This window comes from Coregonus lavaretus (genome assembly GCF_964263955.1).
Source record: "Coregonus lavaretus genome assembly, chromosome: 28".
In the NCBI taxonomy this organism is placed as follows: Eukaryota; Metazoa; Chordata; class Actinopteri; order Salmoniformes; family Salmonidae; genus Coregonus; species Coregonus lavaretus.
In genome coordinates, this window is record NC_140015.1 from 4677062 (window position 1) to 4695227 (window position 18166).

The window sequence follows — 18166 nt, forward strand, 5'->3', positions numbered from 1 at the left end:
GCGACCAATAACATTTGATTTGATAGGGATGGGGACTGTACAGCGGGACTATACAGCTGATTAAAAAAGCATTTGTTCACATCACAGATCAGGAATCACTGAAAAGTGCAGCAGTGAAGTTCAGTGTATGATTGTGTGTAATGTCTAGGTAACGGTCACGGCGTTGGAGTCCTCCCAGCTGCTGGAGAACACGTTTGATTCGCTGCCCCACTTCGGCCAGCAGCCCCTCATGCACCTGTCCCAGCACCACCACTCCTCGTCGCCTGCCGTGCCCCCCCACCTCAACGCTCACTCCGCAGCAGGGCCTGTGTCCCCAGAGACGCACCCCTTTCTCAACCAGCACCCCATCCTCCCCAACCCTAACCCAGGTAAGTCCCGACCTCTTCAAGCCACACCTGCCTGAGGTCAGATAGTCTTTTGTATTTTTTTCTAATACTTGAGCTGTGGTTGATTGAGCTTGCCTGGCGTAATGGGACCAATGGAATAGTCCATAATGTGCCAACCCCACCCATCTGGTGTACTGGGCAGGCTCAATCGGACGCAAGCAAAGTATTTGAAAGAAAACAAACACTATTTGAACCCAGTCCTGCAATAAATCGGTCTTGCGTTATCCGGCTTCCTAAAAGTTGATTCTATGCATTTATTGATTAGCTAGGCAGTTCAATGTGATGTTTCCATCCTGACTCTGCTAACCACATTTTCTCATTGTTTCCCTTCCTCTTCTTCACCTGTAGCTTTGCACAACGCCTTGCCCCAGCAGCCGTCTCGACCCAGCCACAGGGCAGCAGCTCTACCTCCCAAACCCCCCCAGCAGCAGCAACCAGCGCCCCAGCCCCAGCCAACCCTACAACAACAACAACAACAACAGCTCCAGCCACAAGCCCCTCCACCCCAGCATCACCTCCCGCCCCACATCCTCCACCCCGCCCCCCCCCAGACCCTGCAGCAGCGGCCCCTGTCCCCCCCCACCCTCACCCCTCAGGGCCTGCTGTCCTCCCAGCCCCCTCAGATGCTCCTGGAGGACGACGAGGAGGTGATTCCGCCCTTACCCCTCAGCCAGGTGCATCTCTACCTGCAGCAGCTCCAGCAGGGACAGAGCCAGGGACGACCTGGCCAACAACCACACAATCCCCAGCAGGTCATGCAGTCTCTCCAGGTTCGCCAACAACAGAACCAGGCTCCCCTCCTGCAGTCTGTACAGGTCTGTATTGTGCATATGTTGAGTGTGTAATATATTTATTTTAGGGCTGTCCCCGACAAAAAAAAAGATATTGCTCGACCGAGAGTCGTCCTGTTCTTTAGACCAATCAATTGGTCGGAATATTTAAACGTATTTTTCCATATATAGGCAGACACACCCTAGTGTTTGAATACAATAACTACATATGCACTGAGCTTGTCTGATGCACACTGTTTGATTGAAATAAAACACACAAATAACTAAAGAAAGAGCGCGATGGTCACACTGTGTTTAAAAAAGACAGCGAGTGCCTGTGTGACTGGCGCACGTTGTCTCGCTCTCCTCCCTACTGCAGCGAAAGACAGCACAGCAAGTGATTATTGCGTTGTCCGTGCTGAAGCTGCAACATAATTTCAGCCATTTAGTTTCTTGTTTCTGACTGAAACGTTCTGTTAATGAAATCCCTAATTTGTTTAGGAAAAACATTCCCTATTCCCTCAACCCTTGCTCTCTTTACGTGAAACATGTAAGCATTGCATGCATGTGACCAATGGGGCCTGACCTATAGCCTATCCTAATCGCATCAATGAATTGGTTATAACAAACTCCGAACAGTAATGTCGACAACCAAATGGATGCGGAGGACGTGAAAAAGAAACTTGAAACGGGCAAATGTTTACTGGTTGCTCAGGAGGGAAAGGGGAAGTCAGATCTGTGGAAGACATTTGACTTAGCTGTGGAAACTACTGGAGATCAAGAAAAAGGAGGGTATAGGAGCAAGCATTGTGTGAGTATTATGTGTGCCAAACAGTTGCTGTTAGATTACAATATTATTTTTTCTGACCATTTGGAGCAGTGTAAACAACACTAAATAAGTGTACCAGAGAGTCTGTTCTAATGGAGAAAAAAAAGATGAATAAAGCAGACTTAAAAACAATTGCATGCATTCGTGAATTGCAATTTATTTATTGTTTAGGCTAATTATTCAAAGCTCCCTTTGTTATTTAATTTTAAAACTAAAATGCTTGATTGCATTTCAAAGAATGAATGTCTCGTATGCTGTGTGATGCCATAAACAAATAAACGATTGATTGATACAGTAGACTAAATATTGAAATATAGGCCTAAGTAAGTTACGGTATTAAGACTAAACAGGACACGCTCTTAGGCCTACAGCTCGATGGTGGTTATACAAGGCTCCTATACAAAGCCTACTAATGATAACGACATTACTTATTATTATAATGATGATCATAATACTAATTGTAATAATAACAACAAGTAGATCAAGAAAAAGGAGGGTATAGGAGCGAGAGCTGCGTGCATATTATGTGTGACAAACAGGTGCTGTTAGATTACAATATGATTTTTCTGCCTGTTTGGAACAGTGTAAACAACACTAAATAATAAGTAATACCAGTTTGTTCTAACAAATAAAAATTGTAAAGCCTTTATTACAGGATAGCAAAGATGAAAATCAGCCAAATCTGTGAAGTTGCTTTATCAGGACATTTTGCCATTGCATGAGGCTTGGTGCTCACGGAATCAGTAGGCTATTAAACAAACACTTAAACAGGCAACAGAAGCAAGATCTGTTTTTATTTCTGTAGATATATATATATATATATATATATATATATATATATATATATATATATATATATATATATATATATATATATATATATATATATATATATATATATATATTTCTACCCCCAAGCCATAAGACTCCTGAACATCTAATCAAATGGCTACCTGGACTATATGCATTGTCCCTCCCCCCCCTTTTTACGCTGCTGCTACTCTATTATCTATGCATAGTCACTTTACCTCTACCCACATGTACATATTACCTCAATTACCTCGACTAACCTGTGCCACCGCACATTGACTCTGTACCGGTACCCCCTGTATATAGCCTCGCTACTGTTATTTTACTGCTGCTCTTTAATTATTAGTTGTTTTTATAATTTTGTCTTAAAACTGCATTGTTGGTTAAGGGCTTGGAAGTAAGCATTTCACTGTAAGGTTGTATTCGGCACATGTGACAAATAACATTTGATTTGATTATAGACCTAATTAAGTTGGGGTTTGCTATCTCCTCAATTTTCTTAGACAATTATGCTAAGCCCTATTCGCATGGGACTAGTATTACTAGACAACATTGGTTACGTAATTATTACTCCAGAATGCCCGTTAATCCAGAGGACAATTCGGACGGTATTAGTTTTTTTCCGAACTGCCCCCTGTAATCCTTTTATCTTTTATAAATTGACAGTTATGACGGAAGCCTGGAGGTTTTTTTTCTAGGCGTCAAGTCCAGGCGATAACAGGGCTACACTGATAACTTGAGCTTGGTTCCCAACATTCTAAACCATACCTCACCATCTTTGATATAGTGTCGCCATAATATTTCAATTGAGGAAGTGTGATCATAATCATTAGGATGTTTTAGCGATCCGCAGTAGACTTCCTAAATGCCCCCCAGCCTTCAGATGTGAGCTAAACAGTGCACTTGAGATGCATTTTAAGGCTATGGATGCGAAAGTGAACTTATCATTTCCAAACGTTTAGGTCAGTTGTATGCTGCTTTGCAATCTATTAACAGCAAGGGTTACATTTAAGTGGTCATAATATTTTTTACTGATGCATTTGGTAATATTCAATTCATTCGCACAACATATGAACAAAGGCATTCACTGTGAAAGTTGATACATGTTAGGCCCTTCATATATAGGCTATTTGCAACACTTCGTTCAATTTATCAAATCAGTTATTATTTTCTTGCTCCAACCGTGAGCGACACCGGTCAAACTCAGACATTTTTCTCAAAACACAGGGATGTCGATTCGCAGGGACTAGTATTATCAGAGGACCTTGGCGTTTGCCAAAAAACTAGGTTATTCTGGCAGGAATTGTTTAAAAAAATATTAAAACATAGTCTACCTGCAGTGAAGCAGCTCAACATTTACATGACATTCAGTCATCTAACCGTCTCCATCCAGAGCGACCCACAGGAGCAACCAGGGTCAAGCGCCCCGCCCAAGGGCACGTCAACAGATCGCCCACCAAGTCAAAACGGGGACCCGAACCAGCGACCCATCGGCCACCGTCCCAAGCTCCTAACCGCCAGGCCACCAATCATCCAACATCCTCCCACAGCTCCCAGAGAGCTGCCCATCAACCATCCGAGACCCCTCCCCCCTCCCAAAAAAACAAACACAACAAAAACCTTATTTTACTCTCCTGCCATGTACAAATTACTGACATGGAAGATTCGGACGGGACTAAAATTACAGATGTGGTGTTTTGTGCTTGTGCACATAATTACATTACCTGACCACCCCCAGTAAAACGAGTCCCGTCTGAATAGGGCTTAAGGCAAGGGCTGTTTCCTCGTCTCTGCTGCTGCTGCTTTGTTCTCAATCCCAATATGCTGGTTCATTTTGCTATTATGTACATGGCAATATAGGGAAAGGCGCCAATTCTACGGCGCACTGAAGATTGTTTCAGAACCGCAGACAGTGACCATATCCAACGTGGGAGAAAGCGCATTTGTTATAAAATAATATTAGATTTAGATTGCACCTTTTTATTTTTACATAATATAACCATATCCAATTTCAGTATCACATGTCTTAGTGATGGACTGGGCCATCCCTGGGGTTGCCGCAATGGATTAGTCCACTGAGACAGGTCCGACTCAGACAGGTGTCTTGTGCACCATTAAAAAAAAATAAAAAATTGCGACTGCTCGACTAAACAAAATCTGTCGACCAACAGCCTATCAACCGGTCGACTAAATGGGGTCATTTGTTTATTTGGATCCCCATTTAGCTTTTGCAGAAGCAGCAGCTACTCTTCTTTGGGTCCACATAATGTGTATATAATATTTGTGTTGTTTATGTTGAGTGTGTAATGTACATTATTTAGTTCTTAAACAGAATCACTGTGTGTCTTAGTAAAATTTGACCTCTGGGACTAAAGTGATCCTATCCTCCTATCCTAGGTGCAGCCCTCCCAGCCCCCTCTTCAGCCGCCCCAGCTCTCGGTCCAGCCCCCCCAGGCCCAGTCCAAGCCCACCCCCCCCTCGCGCCACCCCCAGCAGATCCTCCCCCCGCACCAGGTAGCCCGCCACCTGCAGCAGCATGCCCAAATGGGTTTCCCCTCCCAGGGGCCGGTGGTGCAGCAGACGGGTCAGTCAGACAGGCAGGCCGCTGCAGGGCAACACAAGGGGTCCATGCAGTCCTCCACCAAAGCACAGCACATCATCCAGCAACAGCAACATCCCTCCCCTCGACAGATCAAGGCTGATCCATACAACAGCGGTGAGACTCAAGTGTTGATTGGTTGATTTAAATTGGTAGATTGATTGGAAGACTGTAGTGTTCACACCCCTATCCATACAGTCAGTCAGTGGTTGGTGTTCCAGATCGTCTTTTCTTCAGTCACACTGCGCACATCAGATCTCAACACATAGCAATCTATACAGTGTGACTGCAAAAGAGACAACCTGGAATGTCACGTCGTGAGTTTCGGTATGTTAGGACACTGTGCTGTAGGATTTGAATCAGACTAAATGGTGATTCTAATCATTCCCCCTCTCTGTTCTGGCTACAGGGCACCTAAGGGAGAACCCCTCCCCCATCATGATGCATTCCCCCCACCTCCCCCAGTATCCCCCTATAACGCACCAGTCTCCACCACACAACCTGCAGCCCAAGAAAGTGAGTAGTGTCTGTCTCTATTTCTGTCAGTTGAATCTGGATCTGTTTTGCAAACGTGGATTCAAATAATATTTTGTTTTCTCTCAAATACTATCGCTTCGCTGGATTGTTTGAGCTTGCCTGGCACAATGGGGTTAATTGACTAGTCCTAACAAGAAGTGTGCCCCAGGCAGGCTCAATCAAAAGCTAAAGGTATTTAAAACGAAAACAAATACAATTTGAATCCCTGGTTGTGCCGTGTGAAGTTCGATAGAGCCTCTGTGTGTGTGAGGAATGTACGTGTTAACCTGCATTTCTTCTATGTGCTTGTTGAAGGGACAGCAAGCATTTAAGCCACAACCCTGAGTCTGTTTTTCAATGGGTGTATATCATTCATCGAAACGACCGTTGAACATCTTCCAGAATGTGCCTTTAACCCCTGTCCGGCTGTGTGTTGAAGGAGCAGCGTGCACCCCCGGCCCTGGTAGGCTTGAAAGAAGAGAAGCTGCCTCCCTCTCCAGTGATGAGAGGAGGAGGAGAGCCCTTCAGCTCAGCCATGAGACAAGACCCTCACAAACACCCAGACAGCCACAGCAAGCCCTCGCTACCCGGCCACGCACAGCAGAGTGAGTACACTGGTATGTGTTTTTTTTGTTTAACTATCCCTGTGGGTAACATAAGTCCTCACAAGGATAGTAAAACAAGAGAAGTTGTGACATTTTGCCGGTCCCCACAAGGATTTTATTTTTTTAGTTTGGGGTTATGGTTAGGTAAAGATTTAGGGTTAGGGAAAATAGGATTTTGGATGGGAATCAATTATTTGGTCCCCACAAGGATAGCAATACAAAACTGTGTGTGTTAGGGCTGGGCGGTGTACCGTATTTGACTATATACCGGTATTGATGCACGGACCGGTTTGGGTTTTTACTTGACCTTCTATAACGGTATTTCAATGTTTGGTTTGTTAAATGTGATACGCCACTCCGCCGTGTGTAACGTCCTCTTTTCTAGTTTACGCCGCTGCTTGAGTCGTTGCTCTCCCTCTCTCACCAAGCCCTTCCCCCTGTCATTCAGGTAGCGCAGTTGTTGCTCGACCACGAGACCACTTGAGTCTGCATAGTCAATGGAGCAGATGCTTTCCACTTTGGTTTCTACTCTCACAATAACTCCTTGGCATTTTCATTCGTTGTCATGTCAAACAACACTGTATTCAAAATGCCTACTATTATATTCTAACTATGGAATTAGAATAATCATTATATTTCCATGATTCCAACAGTTCAAAGTGTTTTGCTCTAAATCGCAAGTCAATATTTGGTTAAAAACAAGGCCTAGGTTGTTTGCCCATATAGTGTAGCCCGACGTGGCAGTTTGGAAATGGATGAATATGCCCCCCAAAAAAATGGTTGAAGTTTGATTGAACAGTATAAAACAATCAGAATGGAGAAAGACCCAGTAAAAACACTTAGAATATGTGTTGCCTCCCTAGGGTTCACACACTACTCATAAAGCAAATGTATAACTTTTATTATTAAAAAACATAAAATACTGTCAATTTCTTTTTTTATACTGTGATATGATATTTTGGCCCCAGCTCTAGTCTGTGTGTTTTATTTAGGGGTGTACTATGCGTGTGTGTGTGTGTGTGTGTGTGTGTACTGTGTGTGGAAGAACAATATTGGGGAATAGTGCTCATATGCAGACACACACGTTCCATAAGAATAAACGGGATTGTGTGTGGCGTTATGTTTACAGCAAATGCGTGCATATGTCTATCTTTTTGACATGTTCTGTATTCCTTGTATGCGTTAACGTGCTTCAGCTGTGAAGACGACGGACAGCTCTCGGCCGGTCATCCGTTCCTCAGAGCCCAGCGGTCCTCCCTCCTCCTCCCTGCCAGACAAGGACAAGTTCAAACAGGAGCCCAAAACGCCTGTCGCCCCCAAAAAGGTACAGGTGGTTGAAAGACAGGGCAGCACGTTGCCATACACACACACCTTATTATAAACATATGGGGCGGCAGGTAGCCTAGTGGTTAAGAGCGTTGGGCCAGTAACCGAAAGGTCACTGGTTCCAATCCCCGAGGCAACTAGGTGAAAAATCTGTCGACATGCCCTTGAGCAAGGCACTTAACCCTAATTGCTCATGTAAGTCGCTCAGGATAAGAGTGTCTGCTAAATGACTAAAATGTGAATGTAATACACTGAGTATACAAAACATTAAGCTCTTATCCTTGTCCAGGCAATGATCCGTTATTGATGTCACTTGTTAAATCCACTTCAATCAGTGTAGATGAAGGGGAGGAGACAGGTTAGAATGATTTTTAAGACTTGAGACAATTGTGACATGGATTGTGTATGTGTGCCATTCAGAGGGTGAATGGGCAAGACAAAATATTTAAGTGCCTTTGAACGGGGTATGGTAGTAGGCGCCAGGCACACCGGTTTGTGACAAGAACTGTGACGCTGCTGGGATTTTCATGCTCAACCGTTTCCCGTGTGTATCAAGAATGGTCCACCACCCAAAGGACATCTAACCAACTTGACACAACTGTGGGAAGCATTGGAGTCAACATGGGCCAGCATCCCCGTGGAATGCTTTCGACACCTTGTGGAGTCCATTCCCCAACGAATTGAGGCTGTTCTGAGGGCAAAAGGGGATACAACTCAATATTAGAAAGGTGTTCCTAATGTTTTGTACACTCAGTATATTATCTCTAATTATGAGAATACCATTAGACCCAAACTATTGAAATTAGTGGCTATGTGATGAGTCGACCCCTTGTTCAGTCATGATCAAATACTAACGTATCTGCTCTTCCTCCATCCCCTCCCTCCCTCGCTGTCATCTGTCTGTCTGTCGCCATCCGTTTATCTTTCCATCTATCCGTCGGACAGGATGTGAAACTGAAGAACATGGGTTCGTGGGCCAGCCTGGCCCAGAAGTCCACGTCGGCGCCCTTGTCTGCAGTGAAGTCGTCTAGCGACAGCTTCGAGCAGTTCCGCCGGGCCGCCCGGGAGAAAGAGGAGAGAGAGAAGGCTCTTAAGGCCCAGGCAGAGCAGGCTGAGAGGGACAAACTGCGCCGGGAGCAGGAGAAACTACGGTGAGGATTACAGTTGGGTTCTTCAAAAACGCTGACGTTTTTCAACCCTGAATGAAATGTTTATTTGTATATTTCAACATCGATGTTTGACAATGCATTTTCTGTGTGTGTGAGTGAACCAAATTTGTCAAATGAGGTTTCGCTTTGCTGTTCTATGAGTCTTGCGGGTCTGGGATTGTCGAGAGAAAGAACATACCACGTTAGCTACCAAGCCTTTGCGAAACATTCCTTTTCTATGTCTCTCTGTCTCTCTCTGTCTCTCTCCTTCTCTCTCTGTCTGAATGAACAGAATTTGTCAAATTGAAGCACTTTGCTGTTCTATGAGTAAGTCTTGGTCGTCGAGAACGTTGTCTACAATGCCTTTGGGAAACTCACTCCTCTCTCTCTCAGGGGTCGTGACAGGGATGATGAGGATATCCTTGAGCCTCAGCAGCAGCAGTCGAGGAGGGTTCATGAGGAGCCTCGAAGCAGACGGCTGGAGCAGCAGCAACACATCCAGACCCCCCATCCTCAGCAGCAACCCCAGGCACCAGCCCCCCAGGCCCAGCCCGCTGCCCTCCCCCATCCCCCACAGGCCCCCACACCGCCCCAGCCCTCAGCCCAGGACCAGCAGAGGGAGCTAGCGCGACGCCGCGAGCAGGAGAGGAGGAGGAGAGAGGCGGTGAGGACTATTGCATGTCCTTAATTGTCCTATCTCATGTATTGCATTTTATAAAACTTTTTACACATCCATGTCTTTCTCTTTGGGAATTGACAGAAGGAGAGAAGCACAAAAGCAGTGTCCTTAATGAGTTTACGTTATGATCAGTGTCTATGCCATGTTCAGTCTCTCAGCTCTTCTGACACCTCAATCTCTTTCCTCTCCCCTCTACAGATGGCGGCGACCATCGACATGAATTTCCAAAGCGACCTGATGGCTATCTTTGAGGAGAACTTGTTCTGATGACGAGAGAACCCCCAGAAACTTAAAACTGCAAAAAGAACACATAACGGAATAATGAATATGGAATGGAACATTTCTTATGAAATGGAATCTTCTGTTTGACATCACAGATGGTGGGGGGGGGGGGGGGGGGTTAATGAACCAAGATGCAGGACGTGAATTAAACAATTCCCCCCCCCCCCCCTCTCCAGAGCATGGCAGAGAGGGTTATCTTCAGCTGGACTGGCCCAGACTGGCGAGATGCTACTGGGCTGTTAGCTGCTCTGCTATGCAGCCTCTTTGGAAGTAAGATGCGACATTGAAGGAGTGACATAAACAGGATATTTTCAACCGCGTTTGGTGTCGTTTCTCTGGGGATTTGACCCTTGTTGAGGGAAAGGACTCCTGGTGGTCATGTAATGTCACACCTGTTTGATACTTTCACATGGGACAGAGCGAAGGAGAACAATCTTGTAAATGGAGTTAAAGAAGATAATGGAAACACAGTAACAGTGAAATGCTCTGAGAAACAAAGTACTGATGTGTTCAAATGGACTGCCAGACAGACGTCTGTCTGATAAGAGAGGCAGAATAAGTCTTTTTATGTGATCTGTTTTTTGTTTTGTTAGAGAAAGATCACATGCAAGGAAATGGTGGGGACAGGTGTGTGTATTGGGGGTGAGGGACTTCAACTTCTGACGTGTATTCTTTCTCAGGAGAGGAGGTACAGTACAGCTTTGCCTTCGGCCTCACTCCTGTCCATTGTCCACACACGCGCGCACACACACACACACACACACACACACACACACACACACACACACAGACAGACAGTACATTAGATAGGCCTATCTCTCCCTGCCTGGGCATATGAACAAATCAGTAACAACAAAGGATGGGACAGTCTGCCGGCAGTGGGAGGGAGAAAGCAGAATGAAGTGCAGATTTGTTTCCATTATGTTATGATCTACTGTAAAGAGGTATTTTCTTATTCTATGGTTACTGTTTATTTGGTTTGTTTTTTTAAAATATTTTTATTTTTACCCCTCCCTCCCCTCACCAACACACTTCCCCCACCGTCTATGCCAAACAACCATTGCCTTTTTAATGCTGAACTCCTCCCACTTCTCCTTTCCAAAAAACGCTTCTTTGTTCATATGTGTTTTTTGTTAATAATATATAAATAGATTTTTTTCCTTGTCCTGTTCACCCCTCTTCACACAAAGCGTTTAGGTAGTTTTTTAAGAGGATAAAACCTAATATATGCATTATTCCAACAAGTGTTAATTAAAGAACCATTTGAAGTTTTCATATTTCCTTCGTCATCTGGAGCAAAAAATTCTGATCACTACGAGAGGCAGAGGCTTAGTCCCAAATGCACCTGATTCCCTACATAGTGCACTAGTTTAGTAGTGCACTATAAAGGGAATAGGATGCCATTTGGGATGAAGCCAGAGTCCAGCTGTTTCTAGAGCTATGTCTTGGTTGGTTTGAATGGGAGTTCACCATCACTGTAACACCTTATAGTGTATTATTAAGCTTAGAGACAGCTTGGAAAGTGTTCATTCATTAATGGCATTTTCCTCTTTGCAGCTGATTCACATCAAATATTGAACCAGAGAATCAGTAACTATTACTGAACTGTTTGATTTATAAACTGTTGATTCCTCCCTGTTCCTTGCTCGTATATTGGCCTGGAATTTGCATAGTTAAAATAAAATAAATTTAAAAGGATATGTTACATTATCCACACTAGCATACTACTACTTACAATGAAGCAATGTATTGGACATGCAATATAAGTGGTGTGCTGGTATGGTTATTTGAACATATCCAAAGTGTTCTAATCTGGTAGTGAGTCCGCAACTCTACTTTATGTAATTTAGGGACAAGGAATGGGGTGAGAGGCAAACCTCAAAACAGAAGTTCTAACAGCAACTTTATTGGGCTCTTAAAAGAACAGATGAGACACTTCTTAAAGATTTTAGTTCCAGGATGCATCCAAAATGCTCCCTATATAGTGCATTACTTTTGACCAGGGCACATGGGGTACTGTAGTGTACTATATAGGAAATAGGGTGCCATTTGGGATGTAACTCCACCCTCCAGACTTTACTAATGCAGAGAGCAGAGACAAAAAAGAGCTCCACCTCCTGGCTAGTCTGTGCATGAGTCTTGTTATCATTATGACTACAATTAATCAGAGGGCAACTCTTTTTAGCCGTACAAAAATACGACAAATAAATAAATGACAAAAATAAAACGTTCTAGAAGAAAACCCTACAAAAACAGCTCTGATTTCTATAATTTTTCTTGTTCGATTCTTGTGGATACATGTGAGTTCTAATTCTGTTGTTGGAGTTGGCGAGGGGGTCACAGGTCGAGGGTCACGACGAGTTGACCTCTAACCCGGTCCTCTGAGTTTTCTCTTATGGTGTGTTTCTCCAGTGCCTGTATTGTTCTATGATACTAGTTGGCATATATTACACTTGGGGTGTATACAGTATGTACGGGTGGGAAGGGACTGGGAGGTGTAATATTTGATGGGGAGGGAGATTAAGGATAAGCTTGTGTAAAAAGTCAAAGGAAAAGTCAGCATTTTCTATTTTCCATTTAACGATATTCAGGTTTAAATCTAGTTTTAGCTGGACTTCTGTGGGATGAGTGTACACTTGACTCAACTACTTTCAAATTTTCATTCAATCAGTACAGTTTTAAGTAGACATGTCTCTGTGCCGCGCCACGTTAGCATTTGTGTGTGTCAGAACGTTTGTGTGGATGAGTGTATGTATGATTTTAGTATGTGGCACAGGGACGCATGTGCCCCATTGTAGAAAAGCATTTTAAATGGGGATGAAGATGAATATAGAAAATGCCTCAAGAGAATGAGTTTCTTTGCTAAAGTCAGTCATCATTTTGTCCACCATATATGAATAGCCTATATATAATTTTGTTTTGTTAGACAAGTTATGAAAAGGTTAAATACTTTTTCATTCCTTTTAAGCCTTTGATTAATTCCTTATTTTTATCCCCATGGTAACTGATGGACGTTAAGTGCCATAGATATGGATTCTTCTTCAGAATGTGCTCAGCAGAGAGTTTGCTTTTATTCAGGTATTTTATTTTGTGTTACGTTTTTGGTATTTTGTTTTTTGGGGGGTTTTGTGTAACATTTTCCTCGATTTATTGTTTGGTATGTGAGTGGTCTGTCGAGGTCAATGATTCAATCTGTTATGATCATGGAGTAAACTCATCTCTTTTATAGAAAATAAAAAAGAAACAAAATGTTGGTCTTCCTCTTTTTCATTACATTATGGTAATAAGGGCTCTGGACTGGTTTCCTTAGTGAAGTCCTACATTTGGTTCCATGATGTCGGGGATGGACTATTTATGGACTAGAGTACAGTGTACAGTACTGGTGCAATCTATATCTGTAAAACTAGCTCATACTTTCTTAGGGATACTAACTTTTTTTCCTTTTGAGGGAAAGAGATTGGAGGAATAGTGAAGCTTCCCATTTGTAGCACACAGTGCCTTGTTGCAAACAGGATGCATATTTTGGAATATTTTTATTCTGTACAAGCTTGCTTCCTTTTCGCCCTGTCAATTAGGTTAGTATTGTGGACTAACTACAATGTTGATCCATCCTCAGTTTTCTATCGCAGCCATTAAAGTCACCATTGGCCTCATGGTGAAATTCCTGAGTGGTTTCCTTCCTCTTCGGCAACTGCGCTAGGAAGGACACCTGTATCTTTGTAGTGACTGGGTCTAGTGATACCCTTCTAAAGTGTAATAACTTCAACATGCTCAAAGGGATATTCTATGTTTTTTGTGGGGGGTTTTTACCAATAGGTGAGCTTCTTTGCGAGGCATTGGAAAACCTCCCTGGTCTTTGTGGTTGAATCTGTTTCAAATTCACTGCTCGACTGAGGGACCTCACAGAAAATGGTATGTGTATAGAGAGGAGGTAGTCGTAAAAAAAAATCATGTTAAACACTATTGCATACAGAGTGATTCCATGCAACTTATTATGTGACTGGTTAAGCACATTTTTACTCCTGAACTTATTTAGGTTTGCCATCAGAAAGGGGCTGAATACTTATTGACTCAAGATATTTCAGCTTTTCGTTTTTTTATTTAAATTTCAAAAAACACAATTCCACTTTGACATTATGAGGTATTGTGTGTAGGCCAGTGACACAAATTCTCAATTTAATCCATTTTAAATTCAGGCTGTAACAAAATGTGTAAAAAGTGAAGGGGTCTGAATACTTTATGAATGCACTGTGCGTTCAGAAAGTATTCAGACCCCTTCACTTTTTACACATTTTGTTACAGCCTGAATTTAAAATGGATTAAATTGAGAATTTTCCTCATCAATCTACAAACAATGCTTCATATTGACGAAGCGAAAACAGGTTTTTAGGAATGTTTGCAAATTTATTCAAAATAACAAACAGAAATACCTTAGTATTCAGACCCTTTGCTATGAGACTTGAAATTGAGCTCAGATATGGGGAAGTCTACCAAAACATTTCTGCAGCATAGAAGGTCCCCAGGAACAAAGTGGCCTCCATCATTCTTAAATGGAAAAAGTTTGGAACCACCAAGAATCTTCCTAGAGCTGGCCGCCCAGCCAAACTGAGCAATCGGGGGGGAAGGGCCTTGGTCAGGGAGGTGACCAAGAACCTGATGGTCACTCTGACAGAGCTCCAGAGTTCCTCTGTGGCGATGAGAGAACCTTCCAGAAGGACAACCATCTCTGAAGCACTCCATCAATCAGGCCTTTATGGTAGAGTGGGCAGACGGAAGCCACTCCTCAGTAAAAGGCACATGACAGCCCTCTTTGAGTTTGCCAAAAGGTACATAGACTCTCAAACCATGAGAGACAAGATTCTCTGGTCTGATGAAACCAAGATTGAACTCTTTGGCCTGAATGCCAAGTTTCTGGAGGAAACCTGGCACCATTCTACGGTGAAGCATGGTGGTGGCAGCATCATGCTTTGGGGATGTTTTTCAGCGGCAGGGATTGGGAGACTAGTCAGGATCGAGGGAAAGATGAATGGAGCAAAATACAGAGAGATCCTTGATGAAAACCTGCTCCAGAGTGCTCAGGACCTCCGACTGGGGCGAAGGACAACGACCCTAAGCACACAGCCAAGACAACGCAGGAGTGGCTTCGGGACAAGTCTCTGAATGTCCTTGAGTGGCCCAGCCAGAGCCCGGTCTTGAACCCGATCAAACATCTCTGGAGAGACCTGAAAATAGCTGTGCAGCGACGCTCCCCATCCAACCTGACCGAGACTGAGAGGATCTGCAGAGAAGAATGGGAGAAACTCCCCAAATGCAGTTGTGCCAAGCTTGTAGCGTCATACCCAAGAAGACTCAAGGTTGTAATCGCTGCCAAAGGTGTTTCAACAAAGTACTGAGTAAAGGGTCTGAATACTTATGTAAATGTGATATTTCATTATTATATATTGCTTCTAATTTGCTAACATTTCTAAAAACCTGTTTTCGCTTGATCATTATGGGGTATTGTGTGTAGATTGATGAGAAAAACAACAATTGAATCCATTTTAGAATAAGACTGTAACGTAATAAAATGTGGAACAAGTGAAGGGGTCTGACTACTTTTCAAATGCACTGTATGTAAACATATCCAGGGCTCGAATTGAGGGGAATGTTGGGGTATGCCAATACCCCTTTCTAAAGAAAAGGGCAAAAAGCATACCCCTTGTTAGTTTAAGATTTAAAAGGGAAAAATGTATCCAGATTAAATTACATAGTGGTCTACACTGAGTGTTCAAAACATTAGGAACCCCTGCTCTTTCCACGACAGACTGACCAGGTGAATCCAGGTGAAGGATGTTGTCCCTTATTGTTGTCACCTCTTAAATCCACTTCAATCAGTGTAGATGAAGGGGAGGAGACAGGTTAAAGAAGGATTCTTAAGCATTGAGACATGAATTGTGTTCGTCTGCCATTCAGTGGGTGAATGGGTAAGACAAAATATTGAAGTGATTTGAACGGGGTATGGTGTAGTAGGTGCCAAGCACACCGGTTTAAATGTGTGTCAAGAACTGCAACTCTGCTGGGTTTTTCATGCTCAACAGGTTCCCGTGTGTATCAAGAATGGTCCACCACCCATAGGACATCCAGCCAATTTGATACCACTGTGGGAAGCATTGTAGTCAACATGAGCCAGCATCCCTGTGGAACGCTTGACACCTTGTAGAGTCCATGCCTAGAAGAATTGAGTCAGTTCTGAGGGCAAAAGGGGGTGAAACTCAATATTAGGAAGGTGTTCCTAATGTTTTGTACACTCAGTGGATAATGACGCTTAACTCCTCGATGCTTTAGGCTAGAAACAAGCTGTGAATTTCACAAGAAAGATGTGATTCGGATGATGCCAGCAGAGATGAGTCCAGGTAAGAGAATTCCATCCAAAACCTAGACTTGATCTGAAAACAACAGTTGGTTGGAGGCACCCCTCAAAGATTGAATAATTTGAGCACTTTGCAGTTGAGTGGGCCAAAATGCCAGTCAAAATGTGAAGCAAGCTCAGTGATGGCTACAATAACCATGGATTGATGAGGAATTGAAGAACTGTATGGTTGAAAGAGATGGGGCAAAATGAGTGGCTAATAAGTCTGGCTGCACATCTGACTGGCTGACTTACTGCAAATTGAGAAATTATGTGACTAAACACAACAAAAAGAAGAAACTGTATTATTAAGCCAAGATCAATTATATAAAGAATGATGGGGTACTTTAAATGAAATTATGGGCAGAAAGACAAATTCAACTCCATCTTTCATCGGCTCAGATGGCTTATTCATCACAAAACCATTTGATGTTGCCAATTATTTTAATGATCACTTCATTGGCAAAGTGGGAAAACATAGGCAAGAAATGCCAACTAACAGTGAGCCATTCTCATGTATTTAAAAAAAACTAATGATGAAAGAAAAGCATTGTAAATTTGAGGTTTGTGTGGGAGAGGTGGAAAAATGACTTAACGATCAATAATGACAAACCTCCTGGCATTGATAACTTAGATGGAAAGCTACTGAGGATGGTAGCTGACTATAGCCACTCCTATCTGTCATATCTTTAATCTGAGCCTAGAGGAAAGTCTTTGTCCTCAGGCCTTGAGGGAAGCCAAAGTCATTCCATTACCCAAGAGTGGTAAAGCGGCCTTCACTGATTCTAACAGCAGACCTATCAGCTTGCTGCCAACTCTAAGCAAACTGTTGGAAAAAATGGTGTTTGACCAAATACAATGCTATTTCTCTGTAAACAAATGAACAACAGACTTTCAGCATGCTTGTAGAGAAGGGCATTCAACATGTACTGCACTGACACAAATGACTGATGATTGGTTGAAATAAATTGATAATAAGAAGATTGTGGGGGCTGTACTGTTAGATTTCAGTGCAGCCTTTGATATTATTGACCATAACCTGTTGTTGAGAAAACATATGTGTTGTGGCTTTTCAACCTCTGCCATTTCATGGATTCAGAGCTATCTATCTAATATAACTCAGAGGGTTTTCTTTAATGGAAGCTTCTCTAATGTTAAACATGTAAAGTGTGGTGTACCGCAGGGCAGCTCTCTAGGCCCTCTACTCTTTTCTATTTTTAACAATGACCTGCCACTGGCATTAAACAAAGCATGTGTGTCCAGGTATGCTGATGATTCAACCATATACGCATCAGCAGCCACAGCTAATGAAGTCACTGAAACCCTTAACAAAGAGTTGCAGTCTGTTTTGGAATGGGTGGCCAGGAATAAACTGGTCCTGTATAGGGCTGTTACTGTGACCGTATTACCGGCGGTCACGAGTCATGACGACAGTCAAATTCCACATGACCATTTAGTCACGGTAATTAGGCTTCTCCAAGCTCTGATGCTGCTGATGGTCATTAGTAGCCTACCAAACTTGCTAACTGCCTGGTACTCAGCACTCTATTGTCCCCCTAATTACTCTGACATCAATGCAAATATAATCGAAAATCTAATAATATACTTAATGAGAGCCCATGAGCTCATGTTGCGCAACATTTCTATAGGCTATACAATTGCGAGAGTTTTGATGGCCTCTATTAAAAAGAGGAGGATCCCATCAGCTTTCTATAGGCTAGGCCTACCATATTTATTTCTCAACTTTCCTAATATTAAGCACATTGCTTCTCTTTACAACAGGAGTATAGCCTACCTTGCTAGCATGAAAATGAACCATGGGATAAGC

At 43.0% G+C, this 18166-nt stretch overlaps 1 protein-coding gene across 5 annotated transcripts in view; it reads left to right on the top strand.

Moving 5' to 3' along the window:
- LOC311104090 (bromodomain-containing protein 4-like) overlaps positions 1-10054 on the top strand; it is a 47765-nt gene extending 37711 nt beyond the window's left edge. For 4 of the 5 annotated variants that reach the window (XM_084145757.1, XM_084145753.1, XM_084145754.1 and 1 more), the window contains 9 exons: positions 149-368; positions 735-1201; positions 5193-5511; positions 5804-5910; positions 6350-6515; positions 7712-7839; positions 8787-8992; positions 9383-9653; positions 9867-10054. In XM_084145757.1, the coding sequence (XP_084001883.1) occupies positions 149-368; positions 735-1201; positions 5193-5511; positions 5804-5910; positions 6350-6515; positions 7712-7839; positions 8787-8992; positions 9383-9653; positions 9867-9935 (1953 nt within the window). In that variant the 3' untranslated portion in view covers positions 9936-10054. The remainder of the gene's footprint in view (positions 1-148; positions 369-734; positions 1202-5192; positions 5512-5803; positions 5911-6349; positions 6516-7711; positions 7840-8786; positions 8993-9382; positions 9654-9866) is intronic. The other variant, XM_084145755.1, reaches the window with a different exon arrangement.
- Positions 10055-18166: the final 8112 nt, after the last annotated feature.